General features: G+C 43.3%; 2 protein-coding genes across 2 annotated transcripts; both read left to right on the forward strand.

Annotated features, from left to right (window-relative positions):
• The first annotated feature begins 319 nt into the window (after positions 1–319).
• Positions 320–22651, forward strand: OGA (O-GlcNAcase). Its single transcript, XM_079312414.1, is given in 19 exon segments — positions 320–851; positions 4346–4373; positions 4375–4395; positions 4718–4815; positions 6035–6165; positions 6815–6986; positions 7847–7945; positions 8090–8374; positions 8895–9053; positions 10339–10883; positions 10886–10923; positions 10925–10949; positions 11313–11487; positions 14961–15046; positions 15902–16006; positions 17569–17654; positions 18561–18753; positions 19537–19696; positions 20368–22651. Coding segments are annotated over 19 exon segments (2730 nt in total). The 5' UTR covers positions 320–664; the 3' UTR covers positions 20505–22651.
• Positions 22652–23767: 1116 nt separating this feature from the next.
• Positions 23768–27967, forward strand: NPM3 (nucleophosmin/nucleoplasmin 3). The gene is made up of 6 exons (XM_079312479.1): positions 23768–24101; positions 25552–25637; positions 26343–26462; positions 26688–26781; positions 27188–27311; positions 27416–27967. Exons 1-5 carry the CDS (start codon positions 24059–24061, stop codon positions 27277–27279), a joined length of 435 nt encoding a protein of 144 aa, XP_079168605.1. The 5' UTR covers positions 23768–24058; the 3' UTR covers positions 27280–27311; positions 27416–27967.
• Positions 27968–27986: the final 19 nt, after the last annotated feature.

Below are 27986 nucleotides of genomic sequence, written 5' to 3' on the forward strand. Positions count from 1 at the left end.
CCCCGCGCGCACACCGCGCCCGCGCAGGCGCTCTCCCGCCAGCGCGCTGCGCCGCGGCGCGCACGCGCAGACCCGAGGTAAACACTTCATTTCCCCCCCCCCTTCCCCCTCGGCGTCGCTTCCCTACACAAACCCCACGGCGCATGCGTGTTGCCTCGCTGCCGCTTCCCCCTCGGTCTCCGCGGCCCCTCGCGCGTGCGCCGCGGGCGCGCTCTGCCTCCCCGCGCAAGCGCCCTGAGGCCGCCGCGACCTCGCCCCTCCCGCTGCCGGCCCCACCGAGCACGCGCAGTGCGCGCCCTCCCCCGCCCCGCGCCTGCGCAGCCTGCGCGCGCCGCCCGCCGCCTCATTCCCTGAGGGCCTCCCGCGCCCCAGCCCGTTGTTCCCGTTCCACCGGCGCGGTCCCGGCTGCCCGCGTCCCTCGCCCTCCTCCCGCCGAGGCAGACGCTTCCTCTGCCGCCGCGGCGGTCCCTCGGAGCGGGGCGGCTGCGGGCGGAGCGGCGCGGACCGGTTGAGGCCGGTTCCCCGCGCAGGCGCAGCGCCCCGTAAACAGGAAGCGGCGGCGGCGGCCCCGGAGCGGCGGAGACAAAGGGGCTGCGGAGGGGGGACGGCAGGGACCCGGCTCGGCCCGGCCCAGCGAGCGGCGGCGCTGGCGGCGGGCGGCAGGATGGTGCAGAAGGAGGGGCAGGCGGCGCTGGAGGAGCCCCAGGGCAGTCCCAACCCGGCCGGGGTGCCCGGCGCCCCCTTAGAGCCGCCGGGCGCCGCGGCAGGGCCGGTCCCGGGGGGCGAGGAGACCGACACCGAGACGGAGACAGCGCTGGGCTCCCGCCGCTTCCTGTGCGGAGTCGTCGAAGGTGAGAGTTTTCAGAGGGGGTGCGGGGGAACGGGGGTTCGGTATCCGCGGGAGGCCGGGGCTGGGCTGGTCCCAGCTGCCTTTGCTTTGCCGTCTCCTCCCCCGCCCGGAGGAGCCCGCTCGGCGGGGAGGCGGCGTGCGGCTCTTGGCCGGGGCTCCGCCAGGCTGGGGAGGAGCCGCGGTCCCGGGCGGGGCTTCTGCCCCCGGGGCTTGTGCCGGAGCGGAGCGCCCTTTGATGGCAGCTGTGCGGCGGGGCGAGGGCAGGCCTGGCACCCCGCGCCCGTGGTTCCTCAGAGAGACCGAGGCGGTGCTGGGGCTCGCCTGAGTACGTGTCTAAAGGGGGAAGTAGGAGAGAGCAGAGGTACCGCGCGATTATCTCGGCTGTACGTGCTCTTCCTGCGCTCCAGAGGCTCACATTCAGTCCTGAGTAGGGAACAGGTGATTCTGTAGACATCTGCTCAGTAATTAATATTAAATGCACATTGTTTCTAAAGTGTTATAGCTATTTTTTTAGTTGTAGAACAATCCTCTGTCTTTTAGCTAGTTGAACCATTAAAACGTTTAAATTCTGTTGAAGCTGCAGAATGAAGGAACTTCTTGTAGTTCTCAGTAATGTGTTTCTGATAGGTCAGTTAAGGTAGGTGGTTGAAGTCAGCAGAAAAATGGTTTATTCCCAGTGTAACAGTTAGGGTAAAATAGTATATTTCCTGTGATCTCTTATTATTTCTGTACTGATAATGATTTTCCAGTAGGAAAGTGAATAGCAGATGGAATGGAGAGGGGAGCAGACAGTTTATCAGAGTCAGTATCTGCATTGCTTTGCAAACTACTTTCAGTTTATATCTTAAAAAAAAAGTAATTTGGCTTCTGTAAATACAACTGTGTGAGGTGAATCGGTTGGGCTTGAATACAGTCAGTGTGGAGAAAAATGCCTTTCTTTTGCCAATAGACTTAATTCTGTGAAGGTAGATGCTGAATTGAAGGCTTTGGAGACACATAACAGTGAGGAGAAACACAGATTGTAGCAACATGTTTTCTCATGCTCCTGCTGATACACCTGGAACATGACTTGTTCATCCAGGTTCCTGTTGGAACCACTGAGAATACCATAATAATTTTTCTGGTCGTGTTAGTTACATTGTTGGTTGCCTCAGCATATATTTTGTTGCAGGTGTTCTTGAGTGTAGTGTGCACGAAACAAAGCAAGAAAATGTCCTCTGCCCCATGAAGCCCTCAAACACTGGTTAGGAGTTACCAGTCTAACAATAATCATATGTGTACGGGGGGAAAAAAAGGAATGGGGGGGTGTTAAAAAAAAAAAGACTAATAAAAACTCACCACCAACAGAAAAAAGCTTGTGGTGAATGAGGTAAATGGTAGTGAGTGAAAACATCTGTCTTGTTAGTGACTCAAGGGAATTATAGAGTTAAGAGAAGAACAGGAATTAACTTCAGAAGTGTAGATAAATACTTAAACAGAGCAGTGGTTAACGCAGATTAAGATGTAATGAGATTAGAGTGCTGAGATGGAGAATTTGAATCTTTGGTAGAAAAGGCAGAGGGCAATTAGCCAAATACTGGGTGTGCACTCTAAGAATGTGAAGAGCATATGCCACTTAATCAAATTCAGTTTTGCAGAGTAGTAAGGTCTAAGAGATTGCTGAATGCAAAGCTTTGGTGCACTGCCTCTAGGATGTCCTGACTTTTAGTGATGGAGAGAATGGTAATGGGATGAGATATTTTGACATGATCAGTTGACTTTGTATTAACCTGACACACAGTCCTGAGGGAGTAATACAAAACTAGGTTGATTTTTTTTTAGTTGGACAGAAAGATCCAAAAATTGTAATCAGCTGGTGACAGCAGTAACCTAAGAAATGTGTTGACAGGTGGAAAAGTATTGCTGCAGATTAGCCAGGTCTGTTCAGCCTTATTTAATTAGTTTCTGGTAACTGATTTTCTTTTTAATTTTTCTTTTGTGGTAAGCCGTGCTCTGCTTTAGGCTTGTAGGTCTGAACCAGTAGTATCATAATAAAGCAAAAGTGTTGTGAACGAGTTATGAGGCACAGGGGATATTCATTAGGTTCACAGGATTTCACTTTTGTAAGGTCCTGAGCTTGCTCAGGGCAGCATAGTTAGGAGTCAGTTGGAGTTAGGAAACTATAGTGAAAATAAGAAATTCCTTGTGGGTGAAGTAAACAGTGAGGTTTCCAGGTCTCTCAGCTCTCTCTTGTTGTTCCCTGTTGCTCTGGGCAGCTGTGAGGAGTAGTTGCTCAGTTTTGCCACGCTGTGGTGCCAGGCAGGTTGAGATCACTCTTAAAACTTGAGCCTCTTGCTTTAAGCTTCTTACAAGAGTTTTGTACACTTAACATGTAACTGAAATACAGTATATAGAAAATGGCTTCAGTTGCATCAGTTTGGAGTTTTGGGAGGTAGAAGGGTGGTTGTGACCTCAGTGAGACTGAATATATGCGGATTTACAAGGGTGAGTAGCTTTGGAAATGAAGATAGTGTTTACCTTTTGAACTGGTGCTCCAGAGGGACTTGTGAGCTTTGTGTATTAGTAGTATCATTCATCACTGAGTGGCCATGCTGTTTGAAAATAAGAGCTTATTAAATTTCATGTTATTTTAGTCTCTGGTTTTTGCATGAACTGCAAGCTGAAGCTTTGTTTTGAAGTGCCCACTTGTGGTTGAACTGTTTGCACTAACTGAGTTGGCTTAACGAAGAGAGCATTGAGAGTGCTTTTTTAAAGTATTTTGGTTTTAGAATGGAAAGATTAGATTTAAAGTCAGAAGCAGTTTCAATTTCCATGGAATTGTATGACTTTCAATACACTCTAAAATCACTTTTATATATGATTATCCACAGGCATAGTTAATATTAGCTTGTAAAATGTGGAAATGGTAAAGTAGGATATCAGTTTGCATCTTAATTTTGACAAAAAGGCTATTAAGCAGAATAAAATAAATCCTAAACATTTCATTTGACTTGCTTGCATTTTTTTTAATTACACATAATCTTCTCTAATATGTATATATTCTATATATATAAATCCTAGTCTGTACCACCAGTTAAGCATTTTTGAGCTGGTAAATGTTTTCAGATGTCTTCAGTGTTCACCTTAAAATCAAATCTGTTTTGTAAGTGTCTGGAGTGGTAATTTAATTAGGTTATAACTGCTCAGTCTGCTGCTATAATAATGCTGACTTGATTTGTCAAGGACGTATGCTCTGGAACACAGTTTGTATTCTGAAAATTAATTACTTCAGTGTCCAAAATTATAAGACCTTAGATAATAAGAAATAAAACAAGTTATAATTGCATTTTAAATTTAGATCAGTTTAGGTTATTACACTTTCCTCATGCTAACTGGTTTTTTTCCCTTTCTGTTTTGGGAAGCTTTCTGGCAAAAGAGGAAGAAAATGGTGGTTGCAATACAAAGTTCATGAAGGAAGCTTAATCTAACTGGATAATTCTAATCTTGTCTCCATAGGATTTTATGGACGACCTTGGGTGATGGAGCAGGAAAGAACTTTTTAGAAGGCAAGTCATGTTGTCCTCTTACTGCAGCACATTCCATTGGAATGTAATCATAAAACTTCCACTAAGTCTGGAAAGAATTATGTTCTAACTAGAGCACCTTTCTGCCTATAATCTGTATTCTTCTGATTTGTATTCACCTTTTCTCTTGCATATACCAGATTTGTTCATATTAATTTGTGCTTGAAATTATTGTGCTTAATGCTATTAACAGAATGTTCAGTGAAGAAAAAAAAAAATTAGATCAAGTAAAATAATAACATGAGGTAAAACACAGAATTCCTGAATTTGTAGGCTATTTGAAGGCTTTTTTCTGTGTTTTTAGGCTTCAGAAGTGGGGATTGAACACATACCTGTATGCCCCAAAGGATGACTACAAGCATAGGATGTTTTGGCGAGAAATGTACTCTGTGGAGGAAGCAGGTAATTGCCTTTATTTCTCCTCTGTGTTTTCTATAAGTGGATTTTTGAATGAATTGGTTATTGCTGTGTATACTTGTGCATGTTTAATCACAGTAGCCATTCCCAAAGGTGACTGAAAACCTCTTTTTAATACCCTGCAGGTGTGTTTATTGGAGCTTTGGAACAAGCATGGATTTACTTCTTTTAACTATAACTGCAGATGATTTCTGAAACAGCTTTTAAGGCTTTGTCTTACAAGATTTATTTTTTGTCATGGGGGGGAAGGTTGCTTAGATTTATTCCTCTGGCTCTTGAACATCTGGGCTATATTTTGAACTAGAAATTTTTTGCTTTAGAAAAGGAAAAAAAGATTGATGAACAAAAAGCATGTCCTTTTATGTGATTCATTAAGTCCTTGTCTCAATGAAAATAGTACATATTAGAAAAACAACTCTTGCCCAGTTAGTCAGAACATAAAAGATGTGTTCATGCTAGTGTGAGTTGTTTATCACTCTCTGGCATTTATGGGGTTTATGATGCTTTATTAGACTGAGAGGGTTATAGTTTTCCTTGGGTGAGGGGAAAAATTGTACTCTCTTGAAATTAAATAATCCGTCTTTGATGCCTCTTTGAATCAATGCAGAAAAATAATCTAAAGGATACTGCAAGGTAATATCCAATAACAGCCAAGATTGCTAAATATGCTAAAAATAATTCTCTTTATTCCTTCTATGAAAGATTCAATTGTGAGGTTTATTTCTTAAAGCAGCTACTTCTTCAGAGTGATGTTAAACCCCACTTTTTCATGTGCCCAAGCTTCAGTCATATGAGTACTGTGTGAACCACTGTCACATGGGGTGGTATTACTACAATAAATTGTTAATATGTGTGGAAAAAGTGAGTAATAATTCTAGGGATACTGATGTACGTACTGTGGAAACAGGCTGTATCCATATTTGTCTCACATCATGAGATAAAGAAAATTTTAAAATATTTATAAAAATGTTAACATGGAAAATGAGAATACAAGGGCAGTTGGTGTATTCCTTTTGGCATAATTGCTGAAAAATCTTCCAAATATTTTGGTGTTCTTTGCTGTGTTAGTTTCAAGAAACTCCAGCAATTATTTTTTCTAACTATGATAGAAGAGATATCTGCACTTTATAATATACATGAAATGATGCCTGAGAATTTTTTAAAATTGTTGAGTTCTTCTGAAATATTTTAATTTAATTTCCAGAGCAGCTCATGACTCTAATATCAGCTGCACGAGAACATGAAATAGAATTCATCTATGCAATCTCACCTGGACTTGACATCACTTTCTCCAATCCTAAAGAGGTATCCACATTGAAACGTAAGCTGGACCAGGTAAGGATGGCACAAATTTAGCACAGTTCCAGTGCTGCTTAGTTTGGAAGCTCCCATTCCCTGCTCACTCTTGCAGCTCTTCAGCAGCTTCTAGAACCTTTTCAGGACTGGTGTTGGTTTGGGTGCCTCTGAACGATTCCCATGGATGCATTCAAATTGCATTGCAGAAGTAGCCAGTCATACTTTGATTTAAAAAAAAAATACTCATCTTGTATTGGATGCTGAAGGCTATTTTTGTCTTTAGAGTATTTCCTAATCTTGAAGCCAAGATGCACTGTTAAAGCAAGGACTCTAGCCCACAGTAAATGTCTTCACAGACTTGACATGCACATCTTTGCTCTCCTGACTCCTCTCCTTTGTCCAAGAGCTGTTACAGAATTAGCTTTTTTCCCAGCTGTCCATTCTGTGGGATCAGCTTTGGATGGTTAAAACTGGAACAGATTGTAGGTCTTTAAAGGTTTAATCTTTGAGAGAAGCAGAGCTGTGGGTCAGAGGCATTGTGAATAGAAACCAAAGTCTGTCTTGCTTCCACTATATCCCCTTTCCTATAGCTGTCTCTAAGGTGGATTACATTTAAAAATCCTACAGTTTGATTAAAAGAAGCAATACTTTAAGAAATTAAACATTTTGTTCTTGTCTCTTATATTAGGTTTCTCAGTTTGGCTGCAGATCTTTTGCACTGCTGTTTGATGATATTGATCACAACATGTGTGCAGCAGACAAAGAAGTTTTCAGTTCTTTTGCTCATGCTCAAGTCTCAATCACAAATGAAATTTATCAATATCTAGGAGAACCAGACACATTCCTTTTCTGTCCTACAGGTAAAATGAGCAGAATAGTTTTGTTCAGCCTTAAAGATGGGGGACTGTTACCTTACTGTTTGAAAAACTGGTTTAACATTTAAGAACTACCTTAAGGAGTATTTTGGGGGTGATTGAAGAAATTGACCTTACAGAGAAAAGTTTGATTATTTAGATGTATACAAAAATTTTCCCAAATTTTAAAATCTCTAAAGCTCAATGCCAAGCAAATAATGCAGCTTGATAGAATAATTCAAGAAGTTGAACTGAGAATTGGGCTAAAGGAAAATTTATTTTTCTAACTTGAACCTGAAATATTTGCTTCTTGAACTAGCAGGTGTGTTAGTTTCTAAGGATTTTTTTTAAAGTAGATGTAGTCTGTGCTTGTGACTGTCACTGGTTCCTATTTTTAATAAGATTGCTCACTTCACTAGTCACCAGGTTGCATTTTAATCAAAAATTATTTTTAGTTTATCCATTTACACTGTAGTATTGTGGTTCTGATGCAGATCTTAACTTAGAGGCACATGTTCCAGTGTTAAATTTTTAGGTATTTGCACTTGTAATGAGTGTTGGGATTTCTTATTCTCTTGGATACTTCTGCTGTAACATGGCCTTGCATTTATGAACTTGATTATTTTTTTCCTAATTTTGACGTTTGAGCAATTTAAAATAATTCTCTACTGTTTGTTTTTTATATTTATGCTAAATGTCATTCATAATGTCCTTTTTTTTTCTACTTTAGATTTTGGGTCTTATTTGATTAATTTTATCAACGTTTTTAATTTCCAAAGGTGGTGTTATTCTCTCAATGTGTTTGTGGGACAATTGGGTATGTTCACATGTGCATAATAACAGTGATATTTTCTTTTTCTGTGCAGAGTACTGTGGAACTTTCTGTTACCCAAATGTTGCCCAGTCACCATATTTACGGACTGTAGGAGAAAAACTCCTCCCGGGAATTGAAGTGTTATGGACAGGTGAAGACTAATGGCTTATTTCTTTTATTTTGTTGATGTTAAGTGTTTTCTCATAAGTATTTAGTAAAATAAAATGTCCAATTACTTAGGGGTTGAATGTTCAAATATATGCATAGCCCTCTGATTATCCTATTTCCTGCTTAGGTCCGAAAGTTGTATCCAAAGACATTCCGGTAGAATCCATTGAAGAAGTCTCTAAGATCATCAGGAGAGCACCAGTTATCTGGGATAACATTCATGCAAATGATTATGATCAAAAGAGGCTTTTTCTTGGGCCTTACAAGGGTCGGTCAACTGAACTCATCCCTCGACTAAAGGGAGTTCTGACCAATCCAAACTGTGAATTTGAAGCCAATTATGTTGCCATTCACACGCTTGCGACCTGGTACAAGTCCAACATGAATGGAGTGAGAAAAGACGTGGTGATGAGTAAGTATGCATAACTGTTTGCTGCATTTATGCTTAACCATATGAATCATACCATCTCTCTGTGTTTTTAATGATTTTCTCTTCCTCACCACCTTTTTCTTCTCATGGTCACCCAGCCTTTTCTGTTCCCTAAGTGAATGGCAGTTGTCTGAAAGATAATGATCTTGCTTTTCTGACTTCCTGGGCATATCAAAGAATTTCTTAGTTTTGAGAGGTTTCTGTGGTTATGTAATGAAAACTCTTGGAAAGTGAGTTTAATGCCCAAACTTGAAATGTATCTATGGATATGATTTCATTGGAATAGAAGCAGTTCAGATCTGAAGACACCCTGAATGTCAGGATGTCTGGTATCTGTGTTGACATCTGTGGTGACCATAATTATCCATTTTTTTCTAATTAGTAACTTGTCCTTTGAAGGGTGAAGTAAACCCCTGAGTTACTGAATGCCTTGTCTGACATCTATTTTTTGCTATTTTAGTCTAAACTAGTGTGATAACTTTAAAAAAAATTGTCTCTGTAGCTGATACTGAAGACAGCACAGTTTCAATCCAGATTAAATTGGAAAATGAAGGCAGTGATGAAGATATTGAAACAGATGTTCTCTACAGCCCACAAATGGCCCTGAAGTTGGCCTTAACAGAATGGTTACAGGAATTTGGAGTACCTCAGCAATACAGCAGTGAGTATGATTTTATATCATTCTGGGGCTGGTAGATAAACTATATTAGATGTTCAGTATTTGTGTTTGAATTAAAGATATTTTAAAGATTCTGGCAATTCATACACTTCAGCTGGAAATATTTTCTCCCTTAGTAATTGGGGAACCTTAAGTAAAAAGTAAGAGTGCTTGATGATCTGCAGTGTGTAATGCTCTGACTGATAGACAGAAGCAATCTTGATGTATTATCCTTTGGCACTTCAGATAGAAGGCAGGAAAGCGTCTGGATCTTGCTAGTCCCAGTTCTTACTATGCTTCAGTGAAGTCTGAGAGAACAGGAAGTACAGTAGGTTGTGGTTTTTGTTTTTTTAGTTGATGTTAGATTATCATAAAACTAGTTCTGGTCCTGAAGACTCTGTGTTCTTCCAGTTGTTTTAATATAATTTTAATCCCTGAGTTTGTCTGCATAAACCAGTTGAGTACCTTCCAGCACTTCATACCTTTTTGTGTACCAGTGGGAGCTTGGGATATAAGGGAAAATCTGTTTTTCTCTAGTGTGGGTTTCAGTTGATCAGAGCATCTTTCTGTGGTGTCTGGTGATGGAATGGAGGAGCCTGCTCTCCTAACTGCTCTGGTGCATTTATGCTTTTGAATTGTAGAGTTTTGTATCTTTCTAAAACTCAACTGCAGCAGAAACACTGGGTGAGGAGGAGCAGTAATAAAGTGCCAGTCTTCTTCCATTTTCACAGTGTAGTTTAAGTTGGAAGGAACTTCTTGAGATCTCTCTTGGATCTGATGACTTTGGTCAGGGAGGGTGAGTTAGAACAGGTTGTCCAAGATTGGATCTGGTAAGGTTTTAAATGTCTCAATTTTCCCCAGGTTAAAGGTAGTTTTGAATTTGAAATATTTAAGCATCATCTTATCATATTAAGCTTTTATTATGCACTGTCCTTTATATTCAAATACAACTCTTTATTAGTCAGTTGATGCAGAGGGAAAAATAGTTACTTTGAGAGCTTTTTATTCTGATGACATCGTTTAAAATGCTGCTGGCAGCACATAAATATTAAATAATTTTCCTAAGTTTTTCTTCATCCTATCTTTGCTTACCAGTTGTGAAAAGGAAACTTGCAAAACACAAAGTCAGTAGTTAGAATTTCATTGACAGAACTGAACAGGCAAAGTACCAAAAGGAAGCTGTGCTGATGGGATGCTGTGGTAACAAAACCATCTATCATTTGCAGGAGTTGCTGATTTGAATGTTAGTTGGCAGATATCGAAAACTAAACTTCTTTCTTATTCTCAGGTAGACAAGTGGCCCACAGTGGTGCTAAAACCTCTGTAGGGGATGTAGGGCCACTGGTGGCACCATCCTCTTTAAATGCAGCAACAGTGGTTACCACGGTGTACCAGGAGCCCATCATGAGCCAGGGAGCGGCGCTGAGCAGTGACTCACCAGCCTTGGCCAAGGAGGAGGAGAAGAAGCAATCTGATGAGGAACCAATGGACATGGTGGTGGAAAAACAAGATGATGCAGACAAGAATGCAAACCAGATACTGACAGATATTGCTGAAGCCAAGATGGCAGAGGAGCTGAAGCCAATGGATACGGATAAGGAGAGTATAGTTGAGTCAAAGTCTCCAGAGATGTCTATGCAGGAAGACTCTGGTAGTGACATTGCACCTATGCAGACTGATGAGCAAATTAACAAAGAACATTTTGTGCCTGGGCCAAATGAAAAGCCTCTTTACACAGTAGAACCGGTGACTTTAGAGGACTTACAGCTTCTTGCTGACTTGTTTTACCTTCCTTATGAACATGGACCCAAAGGTGCGCAGATGCTGAGGGGTAGTTCCAGTGGCTTAGAGCAAATAGCAGTGTTGTCAGCGTAATTGCAAGGAAAGGATGCTGAAAAAGTGAGTGCAAATCTTGTTTCTCTTATTTTATGTCAAAATCCCAAGCAATTTTATCTGTTATCTGTAATAGAGTCTGGTATTCTACTTTGTAGGACCTGAAGGATAGTGTAAAATGAACCACAGGTCACAGCAATTTTCATTCCTCCAGTGGAATCTACTGTTTTAAGCCCCGTAGTGCCATGTAGCTATGTGAAGGCAGTCTGGTATCTGCATTTGTCCAGTGTTCCCTGTACTGGCCTCACTTCTAACAGATATAGAGAATATTTATGTGATAGTCCATCCTGGTAAAATCAAGTAATGAATTGCATAGTCTTACTCTCCTCTCTGGGAGCCTGTGTTTGATCTTGTGGATCTTTTTCATAGATAGAAGAATGGCGTAACCGAGCAGCCAAGTTTGAAGAGATGTGCAGCTTGGTGATGGGCATGTTCACTCGCCTCTCCAATTGTGCCAACAGGACAATCCTTTATGACATGTACTCCTACGTCTGGGATATCAAGAGTATTATGTCAATGGTGAAATCTTTTGTGCAGTGGTTAGGTAGGTGCATTGGGAGCCATTATAATCCCAGATAGCATACTTTTTATGTGTGTTTTTAATTAGCCCACGGGGAAAACTGGAGTATTAGGCAAATATGTTTGCTTGGACAGGGGGTCTGTTTTGACCCTGTTTTAAAGGTTTTCCTGTCTTGCTATTTGAAGCAATGCTTGCAGTGAGTTTGCTTTGCTATTAAAAGTGAAGTCTGCTGGATGCTTAAGATTGGAAACCTTGATTTTCTTCTTGGGCTAATGAAACTTGAATCTCATCTGACACGTAAGTGTTGACTTTAACTTACTCTTGACTGAATGCACACTGGACTCTGCCATGTAACTCCTTGGATGCCCCGCTGTATGATTGGAAATGACACTACGAAATGTGATCACATCAGCCATCTGCTGTTTGCTCTGTCTTGATAACATTATTGCTGTCTTCAACAGACCTTTCAATGGGCCTGGCCATGAGGAAGGTGATCCTCCCAGCCCCTGTGCGCATGCGAGCTTTAGCATAAGGCTATTCTGGTGCAAAATGATTTCCTTTAAGCACTTTCCAAATTGCTGATTTTTTGAATTTTTTTTTTTTAATATATATTTTAGTTTTGATAATGGGTGGAAATTGGGAAGCTCTCTGGACAGATTTAGTCTGAGACTTAAAATGGTCTTGAAACATTTTTTTTTTTGTTTTTTTGTTTTTAATGTGTGGCACTTTCTTCTTTTTTTTGTTGGTTTTTTTTCCTGAAAGATTTTTGGGAGATCGTAAGTTGGCAGCACCAGCATGGCCTGGGTAGTTCTAGTCACCTCATTTCACTTTCAGGTTTCAATCCAACTGTAAGGAATATGCTGTGGAGTTGCTTGACATACACAGCAGACAGCAAAGCTGATGGTCTCAAGTCACACTTTCTGTAGCTGTCACAAACCTCACAGTGGCTAACCATTACACAACCTTGGTCTAATCCTAGTGTTTGGATTGTCTTTAAATTATATTCTTAAATACTGGCAGATCTAAGCAGGGACAGACAAGATCTGTTAAATCATTAACTTGGTCTGTGCCCAACAAATTCCTGTATTTTGTGTTTATTAAATATCTGATCCCTAAACCTATAGTTGAAAAAGAAGAGAGCTTTTAAGACTGCCTTCTGCAAAGCACAGAGAAGAAATGGAGGAGGAAAACTCAGCAGCATTGTAGTATGTTAACATTTCTCTAACAACCTCATGCTGTTTTAAAAGCCTTAGTTTGTGCATTTTTAAGTGTAACACAACTCCTCCAACTTTACTGTCCATGCTGTATGTTGACTTTTAGCTAGACAGAATGCTCTCTTCTTGATGACTTAATCTACTTACAGCTATAGGCCAGAGCTCTGTAAAGGAAACAGTGGTTCTTGTAGTCTTCGAAAAATTGAGGGCCCAGTGCAGACTGCATTTCAGTACTGAATTCAGCTGAAATTGTTTTCAGTGTCCCTGTAAAGTTGGGTTCAAGTATCTAAATGCTTCAAATATTTGAAGTAGTTTCCAGTAGAAGCCAATTCAATAAACACAAACACTGTTAACTTTGGCACTGTTCTGTTCCAGTACTCACACTGGTATTAGATAGCTGAAAAATTCAGGGTTTTTCACATGCACAGTGTAATACTCTTATGACAGCAGTGCTTCTGTGAGAGGGGCCATTTTTGTCTTCAGCTGGTGTTTTATCACTAGCTTAAATGCAGAGTCAAAGTCTGTGATCAAATACTTCATTATAGAAAGTACACTACAAATCCAAACAAGTTAGTTTTCACAGTGGTGTGCTCAATGGTCCACTGGGTCTTCACTTTCTTCACCTGTCCTCCAAAGTCCAGCTAGCATTCAGTCCCTTAAATTAGTGTGGCTGTACAGTACTATGGATTACTAATGACTTCTATTGTCTTCTTCCCCATTGTGTACAGATGGGAGAATCCTCAGCACAAGTTTCTACTGCTATTGGATGGACAGCGCCAGATGTTCACAGCGCGTCGTCATTAATTAATTAAAATGGAAAGGTTTTGTCTGTGAGGCAGCTCAGATAGATTAGATGTACAGCAGGCATGAACTGAAGTCACATTTGCGCAGCGACTGAGGCATTAACTATGTTTTTCATTTATACAGCTCTTCATTCACACAGCTCTTTACTGTAATAATTGGAAGTGCTAGTTAAGTTGTAGTCTCAAAGGACAGACAGATACTGTCTTCCAAGTTACTGACTAAATCTTTGGGAAGGATATCTTCTTATGTGAGAATTCTAAAATGTGGGAGTAAACAGAATTTCAATTCTGGTGTTTGGATTGTTTCTGAAATTTGCCATACTTAGGGTAGTTTGTATTTAACCTATATTTCTAAACTCACATAAATGTCAAACTTGGCACACTTTGGGACTCTCTGACTAGCACAACATACTTGTCTGTACTGATCTGAGGCTGTTACTTGAACAGGAGGTAGATTGCTGTCCACAAAAGGAAAAGAGTATTTGCGCTGCTCCTCTTGTCAGAAAACTAGGCAGGTAATTGAGATTTCCACTCCAGATACCACTTTTTCTCTCCAGAGAAAAACTTTGGCTTTTTTTTCTCTTCAGACTTGGTGAAGGCTGCAGTGCCTTGCTGGCAAAACAGTGTTCAAACAGCCAATGGAAGCCTCTTTTCTAAAGCAAGTGCAAGCTAAAGCTAAGCACTGCAATGGTCCTGCTGCTGCTGGTTGAGCAGCAGGGTCCCTGGTGTGTACATACGCTTATGGAAATAAAAATCAAGATACAAAAAGCACAGCTAGTAGTGGCCACCAAGGTGTATTAGTTAAATTGTGAGTTAATTTCAGGTAACACTATTTAGTTTTTTAATGTGCCAACAATATTGTGAACATGTGGCCTGGGTTATCTAAATCTGTGTAATCTCCTGCAAGAATGCTGTTTCATACAGCTGTCCTGGCTGCCTGATCTGTTCTAGACTGTTTGCATATATTGCTAGTCCTAGTTTTCTGACAAGATTAGAAACAATCAGTACTAAAATGTGACTTCAGAAAGGTCCATTTTTTTTTTTCAGGGGCTGTGATAATGGTATTTGTTTGATCTAAAATTTATGGTAGTAGCTACTGAGCCACGTAGCTTCCAAGATGTCAAATGTTCATAGATTAAATGAATGTTTCTGACACAGATATGCAAAAAAAGTGTACAAAATGTGTGGGAAGTCTATGTAGTTCTGCATTCTTGTGCCTTCTGGTCCAGAATGAAGTGTGTAGCTGAATTGTCTCACCTGTCTATTACAGGTAATCAAAAATTTGAAATACCACAATTAGTGCGCTGGCACAAAAGCTTTATAAATTATAAATTATTACAGCCCCTCCCTTCCCCAAGCCCTGGATTCTAGCTCAGTTAGAGAGCATTTTCCACAAGTGTATGTTAGCTTTTTGGACATGTAAGACACCCAGGAAATCCCCCTTCTCGTAACATTCTCCGCTTGGATCTGATCTCAACAGGGTGTCGTAGTCAATCTTCAGCACAGTTCTTAAGTGGAGACCAAGAACCCTGGGCCTTTAGAGGTGGTCTAGCAGGAGAGTTCCAGGTATCAATATGACTTCACAACTGAATGACATTTTCTTTGTTTTATGAAAAACCTTTTGTTGCACATCAGAGGTCTGGAAGGATTGGTCTGCCGAAGGCTTTCTGGTCCAAAGCCCATTAGCCTTACAGCTTGGTTTAAAATAATTTTCCTCCCCTTTCTACAGTAATTTCTCAAGGAGATGCTGCCTGTCCCACGCGCATGCGAAGCGCAGCGGCTTTAGTTGTACATTTCACATTGTTTCTTTGCAGGTCGCACAGCATTTTTACCTGCGCCCGCAATTGCACAATGCGCGCATGCTTGTCTGCCGATGGGAATTCCATGAGCAAAAGGGGTCGTCTTCCAAATTTTGGTTCCTCTCGATTTAATGCTGACACGCGCTTTATTGCGAGGAATTCAATTGGCCAATATTCCTCAGTCGCTGTTTGTGCCATGTGCAGATTTGTTCATGGATTTTTCAGGCGCTGTACTTTTCCCCCCTCACAGGTGCTCTGCGCGCAGCAAATTGAATCAGCGCATTGCTTTTGGGATAAAGCGTCTCCTCTGGCCAGTTAACCCTCTTCAGACCAAACCTTTCCTCCTGACATTCTGTGTTCTTAGACAGTGTAGATACGATTGGTAAAAAGTTTTTTAAAGCAGTTAAGATTAAGACTCTTAATGTGCTGTTTCAATTGCATATTTTAGAACACCAATTGGATATTTTCTATTCAAATAAGGTTTTTGCATTGTAAAGCATACCAACCCCACCTTCTTCTGGGGTAGCAAGTAGCAAATGTTATTTTGGGAGTCTGCAGTGCACACCCAAGAGTGATGGGTTTTGTTGTTCATCCAGTTATATTAAGTATTTTGTTTTCACAGCGTTTGCTGCCTATTGATGGGGCAAATGACCTCTTTTTTCAACCACCTCCATTAACACCCACTTCCAAAGTGTACACCATACGACCCTACTTCCCTAAAGATGAGGTAACTGCTTTGACACTTGTCACTTTTGTTGTTAGTGATGCACTTCTTTTGTGGCAACAGTGGTTACTGCTGAGTCCCCTCTTCCCCTAATATGAAGCAGGTGTCCTCATATCTTGCACAAGGCACAAATGCCAGCTCACAGGAAAACTGAGCCTAAGTGACATGCCTCTGGTTCAGCAACATGCTGTGCAACAGTACGTGTACACCACAGCTTCATTCCCAGCCTCCCACACCCTCCCATTTTGAATCTGTGAGTGCCTTCCTTATTTATGAAAAGCAAGTTAAATTTGTTCACAGCTGGTAGAAGAATCCTTGGAGCAGGGAGACATGCAGTGGATTAACCACAGAGGGTGGGTGTGTGTGCCTATTTCACTCAGTGGTTACTGTGCTACCTGCTGGTATTTGTGGAGCTGTATAGGCAGAACATTGATACTGCATCTCAAAATGAAGCTGAAAAATGTGATCATGGTTCAGCCATTCATATCATTTTAGTTACAGTGAAAGCTCTTTGGTCTGATTTTGAAAGAATATTGTCAAATCTGCTTTGGAGTGTTTGATACTTTAAAATCAGGAAAATTTTATTAGTCATTATTGATTAGTATTTTTTACTTTTTCTGTTTTCTGAATGGATCTGTAGTGTAGTTTCTTTCCCATTAGCTTGGCATGGAGAATAATTGAAAGTGAGTCATCATCCAATAGTGAGTTAGCTCTTTATGGATGCAGTTTTAACGATGTAGGGATTAATGCAGCTTGAAATCTTGCATTGGTAGGTACACTGAGATGGAACAGGAGTTGCTAGGTTGAGTTTGCAGTACTTCAAAGGAGTTCTTATTTTGAAGCCAGTCAGACGTGGCTGGCACATGAAGACTCCTTTTCCTGCCACTTGTAGGTCAGCTCTGGCCTGTGCTGTTCTCATGAGCAGTAAAGCAGCCTTTTCCAAACCTTCCTGCAGGACTCTACCGAAGATGACTTGTACTTTTCTAGAAATTGGAACTGATATTTCTAAACCACCTTAGCAATTAGAGGTGCAGCTAAGTATGCAGTCATCAACAATATTTATTCTGTGGAGTTACCTTTTAATTAAAGGAAGAAAGGGAAGTGTCAAATGCAAAGCATTTTTGTTGGGAAAAAAACAGGTGAAGTTTCAAATTGGCTCTTTAAAGAGAGTCAGGTGAAAGCCTTTTAACATGCAGGATGTTTCTGTCCTTGGCAGAGGTTGAATTACTGTACTTGAATATCATAGGTTAAAGGAATTTTGCAGCAATGGTGGTGGTCTTAGCTCAGTGTTGAGTATTTAATCCTCAGATTTAATATTGTGCTGCTACAAGAGCAGGAGGTTGACCTCCAGCCTTTCCTTCCCAGCCATTCAATTTAACTGCAATGATTTTGAAGGCAACTTTGAGTTAGTTTCAGGAGGAGGTGGAGGGAGCACCATCCTTTTGTATAGATGGATAGTTTTGACCTGGGGTACCTGTCAGAACTAGGTTATAGTGTAGCTGTTAATAACCTACTCTCTTTTAAATATGACCGCTGAGTTGAAATCATCTCTTTTCTCCTCTTAGGCATCTGTATATAAGATCTGCAGAGAAATGTATGCTGATGGAGCTGATCAACCCTTCCATAGTTTACCAGATTTAATTGGAGACAAGTATGTATTAGGAACAAGTGTCCTGCAGAGGTGGTTCTGAAGGATGAAGTCCTGATAGTGTATTTAATTAGAATTTTTAGAATTGTTTGTGGGCAGAATACACAGAACATTTGAAGTAGATAAAATAATTTACTCTCAGGAAATTGGTATTTTGGTTTCTTAAAGAGATTGTTGGCAGTTATGTCTCAGCTCATGTGCTGGTCACTTGTAATCTGTTAGAAAATAAATATAGCTGAAATCTCTGTATTACGAAATCTGTGCATCATAGTAACTTACATCAGATTTTGTGAAAGTTTATTATGAGTGTCCGTAGTCTGTAGTTACCCTCTGGTATTTTTTCTGATCTGCTGTAGTTCTTAAAATTGACAGATTTTTGAGGTGCCATTTCCCAGCCAAGTGCCTCAAGTTTTTTCTGAAGTACATGTACAAACTTTTTAAAAGGATAAGCAATGGTAGATGAAGTTTTTAAAAATGGGGCAATCAATCTGAGCTGTAAAATGAGCTACTTTAAGTGAATTTTTTGTCTCAGGTGTTTACTTTAGATAGAACTTTATAGAGTCTGCTCTAAGTGATGACAGGAAGGCAGTTAAAAAAGGATGTGCAGCTGATATCAAACAATACCCAAAGGAAATTATGAAAGCAAGTAAATAATGGCAGCAGAGCAGCTAAGAGCAGAAGGTGAAGAGCAGTGTGTATGGAATTAAACTGGAATCCTGAGGTGCAGATATTGCTTATAGCTGAGTTTTGACATCTGGTCAGTCAGTTAGTGCTTTGTTGGAACTAATTCCATGACTGGAGGACTCACTTCTTTGGTTGACCCTGGAGTCTCCTCCGTGGTACCTGAAGGGCATACTTGGTCAAACTGACCTTCTTTTGACTGAATTTGTTTTTTTTTTTTTTCTGCAGGTTAGTTGGAGGTCTGCTCACCCTCAGCCTGGATTACTGCTTTGTCTTAGAAGATGAGGATGGCATATGTGGTTATGCTTTGGGAACAGTTGATGTAACTCCCTTCATTAAGAAATGCAAAATGTCTTGGATCCCTTTCATGCAAGAAAAATATACTAAACCAAATAGTGACAAGGAGCTGTCTGAGGCAGAGGTTGGTATAACCTGTGAGATCAGAACTGTATGCTGAAGTCTTTCCAAAGTTGTCTGTTTTTTGAGCTCACATGAAATTCAGTTTTTGCATCTTTCTGCAGACTTTGAGCATGTATTAAAGCATCTGATGTAACAGAAGACAGCAAAACTATTCATTGCCAGGCAGATACAGCTGTGTGCTGTAATACACCTATGAGGTGTGCTTTAGTAGTAGTCATTGCAGTAAATGTAAAGCACCTTCATCTAGAGAAAATCACATTTTGAAAATAAAATATTGCTCCTGCTCTGTTCTACTGAAAAATGCACTATTAGTCTCCCCTGCTGCAGGTAGAGCACTGAAAGTCACATCTGTTTAAGTACTGAAAACAAATTCAAGAGCACTTGGTTTCAGTGTGAAAATCCATGAGCTATTTGTGGACTGTGACAGCTGTAAATGGTCAAAACAACCTAAAACTGCCCTTTAAAAAGGCAAAGAAACAAAGAGGAGTATCTGTATGCAAACTGTTGGTTATGTGTTGGTTTATGTTTTCTTTCACTTGAAGTATGGGTCACTGAGGAGCTTTGCATGCCTGCTTTGATGGTCTGAGAAGCTTTTCTAGCCAGTCTTCTGGTCTAGAGTACAGACAGCAATTAGCAGATGAGGAACTGAGTGGCTTCAGAGGTGTAGCTGAAAAGCCTGCTGATTTACACACCAGGAGCAGAGCTGTTTCCCCTGATACAGAAGAATAAAATGAAAACTAAAAACCTGGATAATATTAAATACCCATTTCCCTATTCTTTTCAGAAAATAATGCTAAGCTTCCATGAAGAACAAGAAGTATTGCCAGAATCGTTCCTTGCTAACTTCCCATCTTTGATAAAGATTGATATCCACAAAAAAGTGACAGATCCAAGTGTGGCCAAAAGTATGATGGCCTGCCTACTCTCTTCTCTAAAGGCTAATGGTAAGTTTCTTGCAGTTAGAATTCCTTGTTTCCTAACTACATGTAATTTCTAGGGTGCAAGGTAAACCTGGGAAGATTTGAGTAAATATTTGCAAAGGCTTTTGAACAGTTAACTTCTGCTACCTCGAAAAGGGAGCTTTTCATTTTAGCCAGTATCCTACAAATTAGAAGATAGGCAGAACTGAGGGAGCAATTTGGCACTGAGAGCACACATCTTTACATCTTGAACACTGCACAAAAGTCTATATTTTCCCTGCTGGCATTGATAATGATTCTTTTTTTAAGTTAGGCTGTGTGCATTGGTGAGTAATTCCCACACCTTCAGTATGGGAAGTGCTTGGCTGCCTGCTCTGACTGTGCACCCCACACTCACAGTTTCTTTGTGCCACTTGTTGCCTTCTTGCAATGCTGTTTTTAGGTCTTTTTTGTGTGCAGTGAAAGGCATGTAGTGGGTTTGTTCAGACTGATGGATGCCTGCAGTGTGCAGTCCCGTTAGGGGATGGGCAGTTGTGCTGCCATAAATCTGGACTCTTGGGCACTCTGCTCCATGTGGAATTAGATCACTGATTTACCTGCTAAAATAGGTGGGAACTTTAGTAATATTTTATGTCTTTTCCTTTTTACAGTAACTCTTCTCTTACAGTATTTTGGTTTTTTTCTTTCTTCTTCAGGCTCCCGTGGGGCTTTTTGTGAAGTGAGACCAGATGATAAAAGAATATTGGAATTTTACAGCAAGCTGGGTTGTTTTGAAATTGCTAAAATGGAAGGATTTCCAAAGGATGTTGTTATCCTTGGAAGAAGCCTTTGAAGTGCTTGACAGCCAACTGTTCCAGTACTGTAGACCCATAACAGCTGGGCAGGTAGTGGTGGGGATCTTCATATGGTCTAACTGCACAAAGCCAGCAATAAGCCAGCTTGCTAAAAGGGGCTATGCGAAAATCACCCATCACGCATTCAGACTGTAATTTGTTGGAAGGGGATAATGCTGCTGAAAATATTGTTAAAACAAAGAGAAACCTTGTCCTCTCCTGGTCCTGTGTGAAGTGCCAAGGAATCTTGCATGGGCTATAGCTTCTCAGAGGAATTCCTCTCAGTCAGTGCTGTGGTTGACAACAGTTCTCTGCGTTCAAGTATCAACAGAAAATTGGTCTGGCAGAATGCCTATAAAGATGCAGCTTTTTTTTCTGTCATAGAGCAGGATGTGCAATTGGAAGTTGCAGAAATGGGAGGGATTGCTTGTGTCAATCAGCATTTTTAAAGATAAGTAGTAACAGTTCTATTTTTTACTACCTTTGCGCTTGCTGATAAAGCAATGACCCGTTGTCACTTCTAATGGCCGTTGGCTCAAGCTTTGTGTTTCGTTAGGGACAAATGTGCAGTGGTCTGTGGCAGAAGTCACTCAATGACAAATTTGTAAATCTCAGTGTATATAAACTTAGCTGAATGCTGACTAACTTTTTGTTTACTGGTTTTTGTAACTTTTTCTTTTGAAAAATGAAGTGGTATAGGTTCAAGACAGCACTTTTGAAAAACCTGAAACCACAATCGAGAACAAGTCTGTCCTCAGCACTGACCTTTCTTACTGTGCCTCATATCTAGGGCTAGGAACTGACCATCTTGGAAAGGGGAGCAGATCCCAACTGACCCTTCCTTCAGATAGCAGTTTGTCACTGCTTGAGGGTATCATTCTCCTGGGACTGAAACAGCAATTCACAGGATGCTTTGCTGAACCTGTTAATTTTGGTAATGTTCGCATGGGATTATGGATGAAAGATGGTGAGAGGGAGAGAGAGCTGGCCCACAGCTGGGATTTGTCCTTGGAAGAGTCACCATGTTTCAAAGCCTCTTCGTACTAGTTTGATTAAATCAGGGTCTTCAAGTCCTGCACATTTGTATCAAATAACTTTTCTATAAGAAATACCACAATAAGCACATTTTTACACATTATTTAAATGGTTATCTACTTTTAAATGTTCCAAGAGTTTAATGTTTTTACCCAGGGTGGACATGCTTGGTGATGGGATGGAACTGGTGTTGTATGGGACCTGGTAGGTAGTTGGATCATTTCAAGGGAATGGTATTTCACAGTAGTCCCAGTGTCCCAGACAGGTGATTGGACATTGGTATGCACTTTGCAGTACTTTGTTTCTTCCACCTGCTGCCATCAGCTGTCTATATCTTATGTTTAAATTTTCCTGGGGTTTTTTCAGTGATGCACAAAGGAAGCTTGGTTGCTCTTACAAGCCTCCAGCTGCATAGAAGTTGATTTGCAACCTGTAATGAATGGCATTAAGACTGCAGTAATGCTCTCTGCAACCTGTAAGGAGATGCTGTGTTTGGCCTTCTGGTGCAGTCATGTGCAAGATGTTTCTTTTTTTTTTTTTTTTTTTTTTTCCTTTGCAGAATGTGAATGATTTTTAATGCGGTAGCGAAGTATTTAAGTTGGAACAAGTTCATTTCATTTTTGGAGAGAGGTATGGGGTTGTGCTGTGGGATTTCATTAAGTCCAAGCTGAATGCCACTAGTTTTTATATGGCTTTGAGTGCATGTTGAGTAGCTGATACCTTGATTTACCAGGTGGGAGAGTTTTGTTTCTTCATGGATACCAGACTTGACTTATTTTATCTGGATGCATAACATTACAGCATAGGATGCTTGTGGCCTTATTTCTTGGCTTTTAAGGAGTTGCCACATTTTCTCTTCCTATGAATTTGTTATTATTATAGAAGTTAATTGTCTAAGCCTATGGAATGTCAGGCCAATACCATCATTCTAGGATTGTAAAGTGATATGTTGACATATCTTTCATGGTTATGAATTTTCATTAAGGTTGGAATGCCACTTTCATTAATCTGTTTTAGATCAACAGTATCTGTAGCAGAAAAAGACCTGTAAAACTGTATTTGAAGACCATGCGAGAAATAGAATAAAAATTGAGAAGTGAATGTAAATAAATGTGTATTTTGTGTATGAACTGGTCCAGAAATAGAACAGCAATCAATGTACATTGCATCACACTGTGTTTGCCCTCGGCATCAGCTCTCAGAGACTTGTGTCTGGTTTTGGTGTTGGCAGTTGCACATCCACAGAATTTAACTTGGGAACATAAATACCTAAGAGATACTTAAAGCAAGTAGCTTCCTGCTTAGAGTGACAGCTAATCAAGGGTATGGGCCAGGGGTACGAAAAGTAGCTTTTTCCAAAAGTCACTTCACGAGAGTTTGTCCACCTGCTGCACAAATGCACTCACTGCTGGTGTGGTTCAGAAGCTGTGCAGTGTGGAGAACGGGATAACACACAAACCAAGTGGTGAAGTTAGCAGGTGAAAATTTTTCTCCTGGCCCAGGAAATGTTCTCTGTTAAAATGAGTAATGTGTTGCACATAGGTGGCTACATTTTCTTAAAGCCTATTTCATGAGGTTATTACAGACTTGTCGCTGTACAATACATCTTGGCATGGGAAAAGGGACTGTGCTCTGATGTTACACCACTCTTCCTTTAAGGGAGTATAATGCAGCAATGGATGCTCCTGCCTCCCTGGCTCCAGGCTGGTGACTCAGACAGGTCAGGTAGGGTCAGGTGGCTGCGCAGAGCAGCTGAGAAGCACATGGATGTGTGCTTGTGTAACCATTGCTGCACGAGCACTTGCTGCTTTCCGGGATCTGGTTCAGCTTTTCAATCCTCTACAGTCAGGATTTTCTTGAACTTACTCCAGCATGAGCAAAGCGGCTGGCTGGCTGGCAGAGGTCTCTGTGGTAGAAGCAGAGCCAGGTTTGTCCCCAGAATGCAGTGTGAGCTCGTTGCTAGTGGGGTTTATTTTAATTTGGCTGCTCCTCTGTGCCAAGACAGAAAGCTCCCCTTTCCAGCCCTCTCCTCCTTGCCGTAGGTTTAGAAGTAGGATGTTGCCTTACGCACTCAAGCGCTCCTGTGCCGCAGTCCCCAGTGTCAGGTCACGCTGCTCTTGCCCACGCATAAAGGGATGGAGGTGAGCAGGTCCCTCCCGTTGCCCTCTCACCACGTTTGTCACCTGCTGTCGGCCTCTTTATGCCCTCAGCCTCCTGGCTCTGTAGGTGCGCTGTCTCTCCCCGGCGCTGGGGCGGCTGCTGCCGCGGGCCGGTAGAAGGGTGGTCGGTGAGCAGCCGTTAGTAAGGGCCGTTTATCCGTTATGGCGTTTCCACAGCTGGCGGTAGGGTCGGTAAAGGCTGAAGGCCCAGGACGGAAATTCCCGAGTAACAGGCTGCGGGGCGCTGCAGCAGGACAGTGTGGTTCGGCCCCCGGGGGCGGAGCGGCTCGGCTCGGCTCGGCTCGACTCGACACGGCCCGCCCCGCTCCCACACACGCTCCCGCCGCCGCCGCCGCCTCATGGAGCCGCACGGGCCCGCCTGCCCCAGCAGCGTCCTCTTCGGTGAGCCGGACACGGGCAGGGGGCAGCGAGAGACGGGGGGAGCCATATATGAATTAGGGAGGTGACCCACGAGGCGGGGGTGTGGGGACGAGAGAGGGTAAGAGAGAGCTGGGGGGTAGCAGGGACACGCTGGGGCAATAATTACGGGGCAGGAGGAGACTTTGGTGAGCAATAGGGGCGGCGTGGAGGCTGGAAAGACACGTGTGGGGGCAATAGGAGTGGAGGGGGTCAAAGAGAGACCTGGAGACAGCATTGTGGGGGGAAGGAGGCGAGACAGACATATGGGTATGAAGAGACACGTGGAGGGCACTGAGGTGCCGGGGGAAGGACGGTGTGGAGAGACACGGGTCTGACCGGGCTTGGGCGGCAGCAGGCACAGGCTGGGGGTCCGGGGCGGTCTGGGGGAGCCTCGGGGGTCTGTGCGGCTTTAGAGGGCTGGGGTTAAAGGGCGGCGTGCTGGCAGCCCCGGCTCTGGCCGGCCTCTCCCGCTCCTCCGGTTTATCCCCGCGCTCGCACGTCAGCGTGTCGTGGGCGCCTGTCGCAGGCGGCGGAGCCGTGTCCCTCCTCCCTGGGAGGGGTTTGGGCCGGGCGGCGGCCCCGGCACACGCGGCCCGCGCGCGCTTTGCTGCGGGGAGCGGAGCTGCCTCTGTGCGCCGGGGGATCGGTCCTCCCTTCCCTAAGCTGAATATATAACATAGGAAGAAAGAGGTCCTGCCCCGGGCTGCGCTCGTGGAAGGCGGATTCCTCTCCCTTGGAAATGCCGGCTCTGGTATGCACGGCTCAGCTCTGTGTTTTTCCGATCAGCTTCGCATTGTTGAATCATCCTGCAATAAGTAAAAGCACCCAGGGCAGTTTAGTTCCTCCCTTTAGCCGGCTGAATCCTGATCGTAAGAATTAAAGGCATAGTTATGCATCTCCCTTGTTTTTGTAACCATCTGAAGAAGTATGTAATAAAATATGTCTCGAAACTTCTCTTGAGGGACTCCAGCTCCCTGCAGCGTGGCCTGGCACAATCCTCCTCTTGGGCAGTGCCTCACAGATACTCTGTGTCTGTCTCTGCTTCCAGACTCCCATCCAAGAAAAAGTTGCACTGGTGATGGCATGTGCAGATGTTTTATCTGCTCCTTCCTGTTTCCTGCAGTGGTGTGCCCTGATTGTTCTGCTTTCCAGAGGGGAAGAACCTTGCCCTGCCAGTGCTTGGGAACCCATGGGCATTGCTTCATGGCAGCCTGCTTTGGGTTTTGTCCCTGCATGGTGCAGTGGCAGCTGCATCGTTTTCTGGGACCCTGGAGCCCAGGGTGCCCTGGTCTCATGCTGCTCCTCATACAAGAAAATAAAGAGTTTTAGGGATGCCGAGTACATGCTTGGCCAGGGCTCCCTCTCAGAACCCTTTGCCTTTAGTGACTGGTGTTGTGTAATGCTTGCTACTGCTTTTCTAATCTCCTTCTAGGCTGTGAGCTGACTGCCAGTACCAAATCCTACACATTTCAGGTGGATGAAGAAGATGACTCTGACCACATTTTAGCACTGTGTGTGGTAAGAGAAATGTGAATGAACTGTGCTTGTTCTCTTCTGTAGTCACTCATATCCTTATGCCCCTTTTCCAGGCTCATTCTCCTTTCTTGGCTGGGCTGGATCAGGGCTCTTCATCCCTTGGCTGAGGTCCTAGGACTGGCTGCTCTCAGGGCAGGACACAGAGTGGTCACGTTTATCCATCATAGAGAGGTGTTTGTGCAAAGCCTGTGGTGGTGGGAGACTGCTGAGTAGGGGAATGCACCAGGCAGGCAGTGAAGAAAATTATTTTTCTCTTGTATTTGACCTTGCTGGAGCTTCACATCAGATTCACACCAGCTGGGTCTCTGGCTTGTTGCTCCCCAAGCCCAGATAGCTGCAGGGCTTCATTCCTGGCTCTCCCTGGGGATGTTTTCTATCCTGGGATCACAGAACCTGCCAGCACGGATCAGATCAGCAGAAAATGCAGCCCAGGTACCATCCCTTGAGGTGACTGCAGTCACAGCTGTCACAGCTGGGAAAGGCACAGAGCCCTCTCTGAGGCAGTCAGGGGACAATTGCTGTGGGGTTGCTCAGTGCTCTCCCTGTTTTGTGTAGCAGCATCCCTACACCTTACATGATGTCTGGGCTGGTAGCATTGCTGAGGGTTACTTGTCCTGTGGAGAGCTCCAGCTGTCCCAGATGTGTCCCAAGGGAGAGCATGTGTTCAGCATCTCCACTCCCACCCAGGTGTGCCTCACTGATGGTGCCAAGGATGAGTGCAACGTGGTGGAAGTCATTGGGCGAAACCATGAGAACCAGGAGATCGCTGTGCCTGTGGCAAATCTGAAGCTGTCATGCCAGCCCTTGGTAAGAGGCTGATTTGAAGACTCAGGGGTGGATGGCTGCAGGGAACAGGACAGCTCTGGATGTTTGTGGATCCTGATCTAGGATCTGCAGCTCACAGAAAAATGCCCTGGCTACAGGTGCCCTCAGATGGACATGTTTAACTGGGCCAGGTGCTGTATTGGGACCTACAGGGTATTCTGCTTTTTGCCTCTGCCCCTAACTCAGTTTCATCTCTGCTCTTTGCAGCTGAGTCTGAACAACTTCAAGCTGCAGCCTCCAGTGACCTTTCGCCTTGCAGCAGGCTCTGGGCCAGTGCACCTCTCTGGCTGGCACAGGATAAGTAAGGAGTGAAGGGTGGGGAAAGCTTGGGAGCAGGGAGGGGTATGAAGGGGCTCCAGAGTCAACAACAGCCAGGGAGCTGTTGGGAGATGCAGTGGGTGCTACCTGGCATGCATGCTCTGTCCCTCCTTTGTTCTGGTTCCCCAGGGGCAGTGCAGGGATTCCTTCCCTATTCTAAGGCCTTGCATGGGAAAAGGGGTCTGGATATCTCAAACTCCCCTTTGATCATGTCTGGCTGTCATCATTCCTCTCTGAGACCTCCCTCCAGCTGGATGCTGCTTATTTTCCACTTAGCTGCTGTGAAAGGTGCTTCAGAGCTCCTTGGGCTGCTCTGCTCTTGGGGTGTTTTTGGGCCAGTTGTATTTGCACAGACAGACATTGGTGAATAACAGTTACTTGTGTCCCAGGGCACAGGGAAGATGCTTCCTTTGAGGAGGATGATGACTTGTCTGAGGAGGATGAGGAGGAGCTTCCTCCTATTATGCCAGCCAAGAAGTAGGAGGAGAAAGCAGTAACTTGTCTCCAGGCAAGGTGAGGGGCAAGGCTGCCTTGGAGGAAGGATCTGGGTGGCTGTGATGTTGGTGTGGCAAGTGTGGCTAGAATGTGCTGCTGAAGTCTCCTGGTTCTTCCCCTAGGTACTCACTGGGATCTTCTCTCCCTGGATGGTTGATGGTTTTTACCTTGGACACTGACCTCAACGTTTGCTGCTTTTTTTGTTTTGTTTTTTAAATGCTGTTTCAACTTTTTGGGGGAATAGGGGCTGCTGCCAGCACTAGCCCTGGGAGAGTGATCCCAAAAGTGGATGGATGCTGCTGGTGTATCCCCAATCCCTCTTCTGGGAGTTGTGCCTTTTTGCTGTCCTGGACCTCTGCTCTGTGCACTCACTTTCCCTGGCTGTGAAATACTCAGTCCTGGCCCCTCCTCCACCAGATGGATGTAAAGCCAGCTGTGGAACAGGCACTTTCACTGATTCTAACATGTTTGCTTTTGCTTACTCACAGTTTGGTGCTTTTTATGTACTTGGAAGTGTGAAAGTGAGGCCCAGGCTCTGTTCTTGACTGCAGTTATGGTGGGGTGGGAGCTCACAGCCTGTCTGATTTGGGGGAGGTTCTGGGTCAATCTGCATTGTAAAGAACTGTTCTTACACTCAATAAAGATCTCTCAGGCTCAGGTCTGAAGAAAGGTCACTGCTGGCTGGCAGGTTCT

The sequence above is a fragment of the Erithacus rubecula genome (genome assembly GCF_903797595.1).
Source record: "Erithacus rubecula genome assembly, chromosome: 9".
In the NCBI taxonomy this organism is placed as follows: domain Eukaryota; kingdom Metazoa; phylum Chordata; class Aves; order Passeriformes; family Muscicapidae; genus Erithacus; species Erithacus rubecula.

Coding starts and splice junctions, on each gene's coding strand:
- NPM3 (XM_079312479.1), top strand. CDS start 24,059: ATGGAGCCGCACGGGCCCGCCTGCCCCAGCAGCGTCCTCTTCG. Junction 24,102..25,551: donor CCCCAGCAGCGTCCTCTTCG/GTGAGCCGGACA, acceptor ATCTCCTTCTAG/GCTGTGAGCTGACTGCCAGT. Junction 26,782..27,187: donor CTCTGGCTGGCACAGGATAA/GTAAGGAGTGAA, acceptor CTTGTGTCCCAG/GGCACAGGGAAGATGCTTCC.